This window comes from Hyperolius riggenbachi, chromosome 1 (genome assembly GCF_040937935.1).
Source record: "Hyperolius riggenbachi isolate aHypRig1 chromosome 1, aHypRig1.pri, whole genome shotgun sequence".
NCBI classification, from domain to species: domain Eukaryota; kingdom Metazoa; phylum Chordata; class Amphibia; order Anura; family Hyperoliidae; genus Hyperolius; species Hyperolius riggenbachi.
In genome coordinates this window covers 85,454,330-85,467,039 of record NC_090646.1, presented here as the reverse complement: position 1 = coordinate 85,467,039, position 12,710 = coordinate 85,454,330, and the positions used below count along the sequence as shown (strand labels likewise).

Sequence of the window (12,710 nt, the reverse complement as noted above, 5' to 3'; positions counted from 1 at the left end):
CCCAGCCTGCCACCAGCCAGGCCTTAGCTGCCCTGGGGCCCCCAGCCTACCTACCACCACCAGCCAGGCCTTAGCTGCCCTGGGGCCCCCAGCCCACCACCACCAGCCAGGCCTGAGCTGCCCTGGGGCCCCCAGCCCACCACCACCAGCCAGGCCTGAGCTGCCCTGGGGCCCCCAGCCCACCACCACCAGCCAGGCCTGAGCTGCCCTGGGTCCCCTAGACCCTAGGTTCTCAACATGCGGTACGCGTACCCCAGGTGGTACTTCTGATGGTTCCAGGGGGTACTCGGGCTTGAAATAATTAACCAAGAATAACAAATTTAGAGTTTTAGAAAATTATAAATCTTGTTTAAACAACACCAAATTAGTGTTTTAGCTAATTAAAAGCAATTGTAAATGCTTGGAAATTGTTTAGAACTAATTATCATGTATTACGATTATATATATATTTGTCAAGGGGTACTTGTGATAATGTTTACTGTGCTAGGAGGTACTTGGTGAGTACAGGGCTTTAAAAGGGGTACATACCAATAAAATGTTGAGGAACACTGCCCTAGACCACCACCACCAGCCACGCAGGCCTGAGCCCGCCCACCACCAGTCAGGATTGAGGTGCCCTGGGGCCCCCAGCCCACCACCACCAGCCTGACTACATATACTGGGGAGAGTTATATGCCTGGCTACATATACTGGGGACAGCTATACACCTAGCTACCTATGCTGGGGACACTGGCTGTCTGTCATTATGTGCATTTACTGGTGAAAAGTTGTCGCTTATGTGCATTTACTGGGGAAATGCTGACTGTCATTATGTGCATGAACTGGTGAAAAGTTGTCTTTTATGTGCATTTACTGGGGAAATGCTGTCTGTCATTATGTGCATGAACTGGTGAAAAGTTGTCTCTTATGTGCATTTACTGGGGAAACGCTGTCTGTCATTATGTGCATTTACTGGTGAAAAGCAGACTCTTATGTGCATTTACTGGTGAAAGGCTATCTGTCAGTATGTGCATTTACTTCATTTTTTTTATGTAACTACGTTAGCTGGTACAACTACATTACAGTTAGCCCGCCCACATGACGGCATGACCACGCCCAATTTTTCAGGCACAAATTACCCCCCCCCCCCCCCCCGCCAAGCCCGCCTTCCAGCCCTTGTGCCCCCTTTGAGCCCCCCCAAAAATCTGAAGCTGGAGCCGCCACTGTCTACTAGTAGCAATATAAATTATTAAAATTGTAAATAAAGTAAAGAAATGTGCATAGGATGGTATGATTTGTCACTGCTCACTTCTTCCCCCAGTGGTGACAAGCGGGTGGTGAATGGTGAGCACATCTGTCCTTTTCATTTCCCAGCTCAGTAGTGATTGATGACCTGCAGTCACCTACTATTTTCACAAAGACAATACTGCCTTGCTGTCTGACATCAGTGGACAGAAGTAGCAGAGCACCAAACAGAGCGTAAACAGATCAGGAAATGCAGGGTTCAACTCGCCTTGCCTGGGCTAATTTAAAGTGTAAATGTCGCGCTTAAAATAAAAAAAATCAATTCCTTATTTTTATCTGGAAAACAAGTAAGATGCTAACCAGGCAATCCAAAAGTTAAAATCACGTACTTTTCTTGTTGATAAATGATCATTCCCCAGCTTATTTGGTACTAGCTGGACGCCCGGCGTTGCCCGGGTATGTATTTGGCTGGTGTTGGCCCCGCCCCCTTTTCATAACCCTAACACACAATTACTTGGTTACTTAATGACCAAGTTTGTGAGCTTTGCGATCTTTGGCATCAATAATTTGCATTGAAATAAAATAAATCTGATTGGCTGTGGCTCCACCCCTTTTCTGAATTTGAACCATATGGGTAGAAAAAAAACAACGTTTTGTAAGAAATAATACCTTTTAATGGCTAACTAATAGAGTTAAATGATGCAAGCTTTCTGGGATCTAGTCCCCTTCTTCAGGTATATTTCCAGATGTAGGCCTCTTGCACACTGCAAGCAATTCCGATTTAGATTCCGCTTTTTAATCTGTTTTTACATCCGATTCAGATTCCGATTTGCAGTGTGCAGGGAGCAAACTGCAAATCTGAATCTGAATCGGATGTAAAAACTGATTAAAAAGCGGAATCGGAATCGGAATCGCTTGCAGTGTGCAAGAGGCCGTAAGCTGAAGTAAAACACTGATGCAGATAAATGGTAAACACGAAGATGCCAGTTGTGTTGGTTACTGTTTATCCGTTAGGTGTCAGGTGATCAGCAGGCTGGAGCCAGTGAGTTAGTGCAACCATACATGAAATCCAGCAGGTTTCTGAAGATCATGAAGCCAAATCAATCATGTTACATAAGGTGTCATGAATCCTGTTCCACAATTTAAACCTTCTGTTAATGTCTCAGAAACTTTTCTTGATTGGTCATTTTTGAAGTTACCCTTAAGAACAAGTACTTTTAGATCTTGCATGCTGTGTCCTGGTTCACAGAAGTGTTGGCCCACTGGTGTGTCCATTTTACCCTCATTAATTTTAAAGCGGTGATGGTTCATTCTTGTGCGCAGTTTTTGTCCTGTTTCTCCTATATAGATTCCTCTTGAGGGGCATTTCATGCAGCGTATCATGTATACAACATTGGATGACTCGCAGGAAAATTGGTCTTGTATTTGATGATATTTCTGTGAGTTTGGTATTTGTATTTGGCTTGTGCTCAAGATATAAGGGCTAGAGTTGGGCCGAACGGTTCGCCGGCGAACCTGGTTCGCGCGAACCTAGGTGGTTCGCGTGCGGGTACCGCACGCGAACTTTATTGCGGAAAAGTTCGCCCCATTGCGGTTCGCCCCATAATGCACTGAGGGTCAACTTTGACCCTCTACATCACAGTCAGCAGGCCCAGTGTAGCCAATTAGGCTACACTAGCCCCTGGAGCCCCACCCCCCCTTATATAGGCAGGCAGCGGCGGCCGTGGCCACTCGTGTGCCTGCATTAGTTAGAGTAGGGCGAGCTACTGCAGTCTCTCATAGGGAAAGATTAGTTAGCCTTAGCTTGTCCCTGGCTGCATACCTGTTCATTGATCCTGCCACTGCATACCTGTTCATTGATCCTGCCACTGCATACCTGTTCATTGATCCTGCCACTGCATACCTGTTCATTGATCCTGCCACTGCATACCTGTTCATTGATCCTGCCACTGCATACCTGTTCATTGATCCTGCCACTGCATACCTGTTCATTGATCCTGCCACTGCATACCTGTTCATTGATCCTGCCACTGCATACCTGTTCATTGATCCTGCCACTGCATACCTGTTCATTGATCCTGCCACTGCATACCTGTTCTGTGAACCCACCACTGCATACCTGTTCTGTTCAGTGGACCCGCCACTGTATACCTGTTTAGTGAACCCGCCACTGCATACCTGTTCTGTTCAGTGGACCCGCCACTGTATACCTGTTCAGTGGACCCGCCACTGCATACCTGTTCTGTTCAGTGAACCCGCCACTGCATACCTGTTCTGTTCAGTGGAGTTTGGTGTGTCAGTGTGAAGCAGTACCTTAATTACACTCCCTGATTGATGTATACACATGCAAGATGTTTTAAAGCACTTTAGGCCTGTCATTTAGCATTCAATGTGATTTCTGGCCTTAAAACGCTGCTTTGCGTCAAATCCAGATTTTTCCCGGTGACTTTTGGCGTGTATCCCACTCCGCCATGCCCCCCTCCAGGTGTTAGACCCCTTGAAACATCTTTTCCATCACTTTTGTGGCCAGCATAATTTTTTTTTTTTTTCAAAGTTCGCATCCCCATTGAAGTCTATTGCGGTTCGCGAACTTTAACGCGAACCGAACCTTCCGCGAAAGTTCGCGAACCCGGTTCGCGAACCTAAAATCGGAGGTTCGGCCCAACTCTAATAAGGGCAGGTCTCACACCTTGTGTTATTGCAGGGTAATGTGCCTGGAGTATCTGGTGTACATAATGCACTTCTGATAATCATTTGTCTCAAATTGGGAGGTTGACTGAAAGCAAGCAGTGGTAAATCAGGAAAAACATCCTTCAGGCGTTTGTCTTTATGGAGTATTGGTTGTAGGGCTTTTGATATCTTCCTCAGTTTCTTTAATTTTGGGTTGTAGGTTACCACAATTGGGATTCTGTTGTTTTCAGTCTTTGGGGTGTACTTCAACAGTTCCTCTCTTGATTTTAAAGTTGCTCTGTGTATTTGATCATCAACGATTTGTGGATGATATCCCTGATCTATGAATATTTTACGTAGTGACATAAGTTGTCTGTCTCTGTCCTCTGAATTAGAACATATTCGGTTATACCTCAGAGCCTGGCTGTAAACAATAGATTTTTTGGTGTGTTCCGGGTGGAAACTCTTCCATTTTAGGTAAATATGCCGGTCAGTTGGTTTACGGTATATGGATGTTTGTAAAATTCTATCTTGTATATAAATTGTGGTATCCAGGAAACTGACATGGGAGGTTGAAAAGCTGAGCGTTAACTTGATGTTCTTGTGGTACTCTGAGAAGTTTTTGTGGAATCTGATTAATTCTTCCTGTGATGCTGTCCAGATTAATAGGATATCGTCTATAAATCTGAAGTAAGCCCATGGTTTAATTTCACAAGTTGAAAGGAAGTTTTCCTCCAATCTGGCCATAAACAAATTTGCATACTGGGGCGACATCCTACTTCCCATAGCACTGCCCATTGTCTGTAGATACATATCATTTCCAAATGAAAAATAGTTGTGAGTTAGTATATACCTGATAAGTTGTAGTGTGGGCTCTGTTGGTAGATCATTTAGCTGAAGGAAATGTTGGCAAGCTGCAATACCGTCCTCGTGTGGAATGTTGGTATAAAGGGATTCAACATCCATTGTAGCCAGGATAGCACCCTCTGGGATGGGACCCATGGCAGTCAATTTGTTAAGAAGGTCAGTGGTGTCTTGGATGTAGCTGGCTGTATTCCTTACCATGGGTTTAAGAATATTTTCTACCCAGCCAGATATCTTTTCTGTTAGTGTCCCCAAACCAGAGATGATAGGACGACCTGGATTTCCTTCTTTGTGTATTTTTGGTAAGATGTAGAAGGTGCCTATTTTAGGATTAGCTGGTATTAATGTAAGTATGTTAGATGATTTTGAGGAAAGATCATTAAGCATATTCTTCAATTCCGTTGAGTATTGCAGCGTGGGGTTGGTTTCTAGTCTTTTGTAGTAGGTGTTGTTGGAGAGCTGTCTGTTTGCTTCTTGAATATAGCTGGATTTATCCAAAATCACTACAGCTCCTCCTTTGTCAGCTGGTTTAATTACTATGTTGTCATTGCTTTTAAGCCGTTAGCTGCAGCCGTTAGCCCTGCCTCCAGGAAGAGCAAATGTTACGACCAAGTTGGTCGTTGATTTTGCAGGGGGGGTTTGGGGTTGAAGGGACCCCCGTTTGGCCGCGGATAGTGGCGTTTTAGCAGGGGCACACCCCTGCTAACTATGAGCTCTGAAGCGAGATTTATTCTCGCTTCAGAGTCTTTTTAAGGAGATCATTAGGAATAAGAGGAAAAAACAATTTTTTAAAAAGACCGTATAGTTTTTGAGAAAATCGATTTTAAAGTTTCGAAGGAAAAAAGTATACTTTTAAATGCGGTAAATGTCACTTTTAGTAGCAAACCTAACGGTAGTGTAATTTTACATGCATCAAACGAAAGCGCAATAAATTTCCTGACGGGGTTTCCAGGGGGTCTATACGCAGCCGCAGCGCTTTGGCCAGGGATCGCTATACAGCCGCAATATGGCTGCATGAAGATCCCTGGCATTTTTTCCTATTTTCCCAATTTTTTTTTTATGTTAGTGTGGGAATTAAAAAAAAAAAATTATGTGGGGTCCCCCCTCCTGAATCTTTTTAACCCCTTGTCCCCCATGCAGGCTGGGATAGCCAGAATATGGAGCTCCAACCGATTGGGACTTCACACCCTGACTATACCAGCTGCAAAAAAGGTCCCCTAATGCCGATTTTTGTTCTGGGGTATATGTTGGGGGGGCCCCCCAGGTTTATTTTGCCCTGGGGCCCCATTGTTGCTTAAACCGTCCCTGCCTCTGTTCCTCTCTGATTGGCCAATATTTCTGATGCTGCCTGAGACAATGCGCTTTCTATAGTAAAGGGCAGCAATGTATACACAGGAGAGTAAGTGAGGAAATGACATCAAGATTAGGTACAAAATCGCCACACTAAAAATGGGAAATGCTAAGAAGGATTTTCTCTTTTTTTACTGTAGAAAAATCACTAATATCAAAACGTGGACAGTGTAATACATATGTTATGCAAATAGAGCACGTATTTATCTACTTATATAACTGACAGCTCCTCTTTAACAGGAGTTTAAGTCACTTTCAGAAGATATGTAAGGGGTGGTCAATCATGCGGGAATAATCCGACCACTCTGGGGCTTTTGGGAGCTTATATTGTACATGCTAATGCTTTTAGTGGATGAAGCTGGCAGAATTCTCTCTGCCCACTTGAAAGGGAAGGCGGAGGTAATCTGTCTGATCAATCTACCTCCTGGATTACACGTGAGCAAACGTCTTAGGATGCAAAATGGTCGCTGTGCTGGTCCGCTTGTGCCTTGGCACCCCTTCCCACTTCTATACCGACAACTGTGCCTTTGTACATGGCACATGAGTACCAGTTTTGTACCTGCAGCTTATGCTACCGCCATAGACATGAGATCATCCCACAATGAACAAGGATATTGTCCTCATACATTTCAGATGCAGATGTTAAAAATTCTAGCTTGGATCACAGCAGCCAATGTAACCTATGAAGGGGTGCAACTATAGGGGAGCAGCTCCTGCAACCAGGGAGAGGTTGGGGGTGGGGGGGTGGTCAGAGCTGTGGGGGTGGGGCAATTACTGATGTTCCCTCCCTCCAATGCAGGGTTCCTTCAAATCAAGTGTTTTTGTGGCAAAGACCATGATGGCCACACTTGTTTTATGACCCTTGAAAGATGATCCACCAGGCTGGGAGGGTCACCAATGGTGGGAGTGGGAGGTTGTGACCATTAGGAGGGTCTCATCAAATTTTTGCTGTGGTGGGCATGATTTGTAGTTACTCCCCAGGCTAGAAATATGAATTCTGCAAATGTGATTACCATATAATGTTATTGTAACGATACTACCTGCTCCTCGCTCCTGCGGAGACGCATCCTCTTCCGGCTTGCGCTCCACGGACTCTTCCTCCTCTGCTAGCGTGCGTTCCAAGGGGCGCACGCCGTACGCCAGGGGGCGGCGCGCGTTCCGAAGGTGACGTCACCAGGTCATCTTAAGCCTTCCGGGAACGCCACGCCAGTTATAGCGTCTGCTAGGCTAGCTAGGTAGCTGTTCGTGAAGCTAAGTTAGTGAGTGTTATAGCTTGTGTATCTATATTGCCTTCTGTGTACCGACCTGATTTCCGCCTGACTATCCGTTTGCCTGATCCCTGTATCTATATTGCCTTCTGTGTACCGACCTGATTTCCGCCTGACTATCCGTTTGCCTGATCCCTGTATCTATATTGCCTTCTGTGTACCGACCTGATTTCCGCCTGACTATCCGTTTGCCTGATCCCTGTATCTATATTGCCTTCTGTGTACCGACCTGATTTCCGCCTGACTATCCGTTTGCCTGATCCCTGTATCTATATTGCCTTCTGTGTACCGACCTGATTTCCGCCTGACTATCCGTTTGCCTGATCCCTGTATCTATATTGCCTTCTGTGTACCGACCTGATTTCCGCCTGACTATCCGTTTGCCTGATCCCTGTATCTATATTGCCTTCTGTGTACCGACCTGATTTCCGCCTGACTATCCGTTTGCCTGGTCCCAGTACCCGTGCCGACTCCAGTACTGGGTGGGAATATTCCTGAGTCCTGTCCTCCTGAGCCTCGGGCCCTCACCACGCACGGCCTGGCCGAGGCGGACTCTGGGAGCTAGGTTACAGTCTGCATAAACACCTTTGTCTATACACTTCTGAATAAACTTGTGCATCCCTGTTAACCCCTTCCTGCTGTCACCGGTGCGAGCCCCACGCCCCAACTGCCCGTTACAGTTATATTTTTGGTTTCTTATTGGAATTTTTCTTGCCTGAGAGACGAAGGTCTCACTTACATCGTGTTCATAAAATTTACTCATGTTTTTCTTCTCAGAATTAGAAAAAAAGACATAAATTATACATGCTGCACATAGATTAATTCATTTATTGTCATTGTGTTACACAACAAAATTACTGTTTATGACAGCCCCATGGTGCACATAAGGAACATAGTGACAGTAAGGTAGAAATAGAGGAATTATACAAGTACTAGTAAAATGGCCCGCCCGTAAAAAAAACGGGCGCTAGGTCACCGCTGCTAAACCTCGGCAAAGCGCATACTGACACTTCCTGCTCACCCGCCCCTTACCACTGTCCGAAGTATATGCACACAGGGAGATGTTGCTTGCTTGGCAGTTGGAAAAAGCTGTTATTTCCCACAATGCAATGAGGTTCTCAGACAGCAAACTGTCAAGTCTGGAAGCAGGGACACACACACACAGGGACAGGAGGCAGAGACACAGGGGGTTTATTATATAGGATGCCAGATATTTCGAATATTTAAACAATTTGTACACAGTGTTAAAGAGGAACTCCAGCCTAAACAAACATACTGTCATTAAGTTACATTAGTTATGTTAATTAAAATAGATAGTTAATATAATCTCTTACCCACCCTGTTTTAAAAGAACAGGCAAATGTTTGATTTCATGAGGGCAGCCATCTTTTTGGTTGAAAGGAGGTGACAGGGAGCATGAGACACAGTTCCAACGGTCCTGTGTGCTGATTACCCCTCCCAGTTGCTAGGCAACGTGAATAACAACATAGGAAATCCCATCATGCTTTGCAGAGCATCAGGGAAAAAAAGCCCAGGCAGTTTTCTGTGATGGGTGGAGCTTAGCTAAAAATGCAGCTAAAAATTATGCTTTGGTAAGAAAAACAAAGTTCTGATGCAGTGAAACTGTTAAAGAAACACCAAGCCTTTTCAGTTCTGTTGAGTAGATTTTTAGTCCGGAGCTTCACTTTAATTATTTTAGAGAGGATTCAGAGTTCATCAAGTTGATGGCAATCGGGAAAAAGCTGTTTTTTTTAGTCTGTGTGTGTATGCAGATTGACCTAAAACATCTACCCGATGGAAGGAGCTCAAATAAGGTTTTTCAAGGGTGAGTGTTGTCCTCGATAATGTTTTTGGCCCTTCTCATACAGCAAGTTTTATACAAGAGTTCAAGTAATGGTATTTCAGTGTTGATAACGACTTCTGCTGTTTTAACAACTTGCTGCAGGGCTTCTCTAGTAGCCTTGGTGCAGCTGTTGTATCAGGGCTGTCATGCAGTTGGTCAAGATGCTCTCGATAGTGCATCTATAGTAATTACCCAGTAGTTTCTGAGGAAGGTTAGCGCTCCTTAGCTTTCTCAAAAAGTAGAGGCGTTGTTGTGCTTTGCCAATAACAGCTAAAGCATTGTCAGCCCAGGACAGGTCCTCTGCGATGGTGACTCCCAAAAACTTAGGGGTTGATTCACTAAGCCGTGCTAACTCATAGCACAGCCTCGCGAAACCTGTCACGTGTGTTATAATGCATGAAAAACATTAGCTCAGCCGTGCTATGAGTTAGCATGGTTTAGTGAATCAATCCCTTAAAGTGAATAGGAACTGCATTTAAAAAAAATGAAGCAAATACTTACCTAAGGAGAGGGAAGACTCTGGGTTGTATCCTCTCTCAGTGCTCTCTATTCTGTGCTGACTCCCTCCCGTTTCAATCCCCCGCTGAAAGGGAATTTAGAATTCTTCAGGAGCTGTGTCCTCCCGAAGACGTGCGGCTCCATACTGCACAGGCGTGAGCGTGCAAGAGAGCGTGCTTGTGCAGGCGCAGTACAGGGCCGCTCTTCTTCAGGAGCACTCGGGCTCCCTGAAGACTTCTGAAGCCTCCTTCGGCCGGGTAAAGCAGTATTTGACTAATTTAGTCAAATACTGCTACCGGGCTTACCAGCACTGGAACGAGGGGACCAGGAGAGGAGCGGGAAGGCTCTATAGGACACAGAGCCTTCCCTCTCCTTGGGTAAGTATCTGTCTCATTTTTTTAAATGCGGTTCCCATTCACTTTAAAGTGTAACTGAGCCGAAGCTTGGGTACAAAATTAGATACTTACTTCCAGATCCTATTGAGGCTTCCCTCTCCATTCTAATGTCTCCCATCTATGTGCGCGACCTCCCAAAGCTTAGTGACAATGCATTGTCGCTAATCACATTGGGGCTGTGCGGCTCTTCTCCCTCTATCGTGTCCACATAGGCAGGTGCAGTAAGCAGGAGTTGAGGGCTTTGTGCTACTGCGCATGTGTGGCCACGTTCGCATGTCTACTGCGCGGCCACGCTACAAGATGAGAAGGAGCGCGGCCCCGGTCTGGAGGGACATCGCTCCGCCATGGGGGACATCTGAGTAGAGAGGGAAGCCTCAATAGGATCCTGAGGTTTCCTTTTCTTAAATTATCTGATTTTTATCCCGAGCTTTGGCTAAGGATTGCTTTAAAGCTGGAAACTCTCTTCACAGTCACTGCATTGATCACTATAGTTATGTGATTGGTCTTTTTGGTGGTCTAAAAGTCCAGTGTAATTTCTTTGGTCTTTTTTGTATTTAATAACAGGTTGTTATTGTCACACCAGGCATTCAGGTTCTTAAAGGATACCCGAAGTGACATGTGACATGATGAGCTAGACATGTGTATGTACAGTGCCTAGCACACAAATAACTATGCTGTGTTCCTTTTTTTCTTTCTCTGCCTGAAAGAGTTAAATATTTTGTATGTAAGTGGCTGACTCAGTCCTGACTCAGACAGGAAGTGACTACAGTGTGACCCTCACTGATAAGAAATTCCAACTATAAAACACTTTTCTAGCAGAAAATGGCTTCTGAGAGCAAGAAAGAGATAAAAAGGGAAATTTCTTATCAGTGAGGGTCACACTGTAGTCATTCCTGTCTGAGTCAGGACTGAGTCATCCACTTACATACCTGATATGTTAACTCTTTCAGGCAGAGAAAGAAAAAAAGGAACACATCATAGTTATTTGTGTGCTAGGCACTGTACATACACATGTCTATCTCATCATGTCACATGTCACTTCGGGTATCCTTTAGCTTCTTCCCTGTATACAGTTTTCCCAATGTCTGATATAAGCCCAATGACACTCGTATGGCATCATCTGCAAATGTAACAATCATATTTGATTTGTGGTTTGCTTTTCATGTCCTGATAACAATGCATTTTCTTTTCTTTGAAGACGGAGACGCTTCTTCTGAAGGTGGAGCGGAGGACTCTGTGTGACTGCATATCCGTGGAGGGGCTGAGCTGAAGATGGGCTAACGCCGTCGTCAAGGACATCCACCTTAACCCTTCTGCTGCTGGACTGGGCTCTGCAACACGCTGCTCTGCAGTGTGGGCTGGCTCCCTCTGGCAGCGTAAGTGTTAAACACAGCTCATATCATGAATGAATAAAGAAAATTCACGTGACAAATCCATCCTGACACTGAACTGTGCATGTGTGCAAGGAGGAACCTGTGTGCCAGAAATTCTTAATAAAATACATGGGATTTTTTTTGTATTCCTTTTTGGGGTTTTTTTGTGAGGTAAACTACAGCTTTGATCAGAACTGCAATTAAAATAAAACCACCAGCATTGTAAATAACCCCCCCCCCCCCCCTCAAAATGCTATTTTAGTTTTGAATGGCATGGAAAAAAGTTAGGACAACTTTAGAGGTTTTATTGCTGTCTGGGACCTCATTTGGGAGGATTTACTTCACCTCCTGCAAAAATGGATGAAGCAAACATTTTCCCCACTGTTTGACTGAATGTGGAAGCAATTCTCAGTATTGTCAGTCCCAATAGATAACCATTCTAGTATCGTGAATGCATTCCTGTGATTCCCATTATAAAAGGGCTGATTGGCAAGATGCAAGTGTTCCAAAATCAATTTGGAATGCTGACAGTGTGAAAAGAGCCTTAGGAGACACAGACAGCATATACAACCTGACTGAGGGTCTAACCCTTCCCAATTCTGTTAAAAAATAACATTGTTTTGTTGAATTTGGACTGTGAAAGGTTAGCCCACCCAAACCAATAGTTCAGTTATGAATGGGGACTGAAACAGCTATCTTCTTATAGGAGGTTCTGGGACTTCTTTTTAGAAATTGTGGTCTAGAATTTTATTTTTATTTTTGCAGTAAGAACAAGTAAAAAACAAACAAAACAACAACTCCCCAAAAAACAACCAGAAACACTTGGGTTTACTTTCTTCTTGCGCCCCCCAAAATTAGCAGCCATCCAGAATTGACATACCAGTTTGGGGTAGCCAAACCATTAAAAGCTGCAGCCATTTTTTTATTCATTTTAGTTTTAGAGAGATTTAAAAAAAAGTGAAAAATTTGTTTCGGGTTTACTCCCTGCCTTGTCCTTGCTGGGGAGAATTTGTATTGTTTTCTGAGTTTATGTCCTCCTCCTATATGACTCCTATCCTTACTTTCCCTAGTAGAAACAACAATAGGTTTTTAGTTGTTTTTTTTTTGTAGGATTGAGTTAGAACCACCGCCATATTTGTATTGCTGCTGCCCCTTACTGCCTGTCCTGGTGACCCACTAGGCTTAGGCTCTGTTCCCACTTGAGCAGAGAATGGACTTTTTTTTG

At 44.5% G+C, this 12,710-nt stretch overlaps 1 protein-coding gene across 1 annotated transcript in view; it reads left to right on the top strand.

Moving 5' to 3' along the window:
- The window catches only part of LOC137563527 (NELL2-interacting cell ontogeny regulator 1-like), a 50,395-nt gene extending 38,764 nt beyond the window's left edge, over positions 1–11,631 (top strand). The window contains exon 4 of the mRNA XM_068276108.1: positions 11,311–11,631. Within this exon, the coding sequence (XP_068132209.1) occupies positions 11,311–11,382 (72 nt within the window). The 3' untranslated portion in view covers positions 11,383–11,631. The remainder of the gene's footprint in view (positions 1–11,310) is intronic.
- The last annotated feature ends 1,079 nt before the right edge of the window (positions 11,632–12,710 follow it).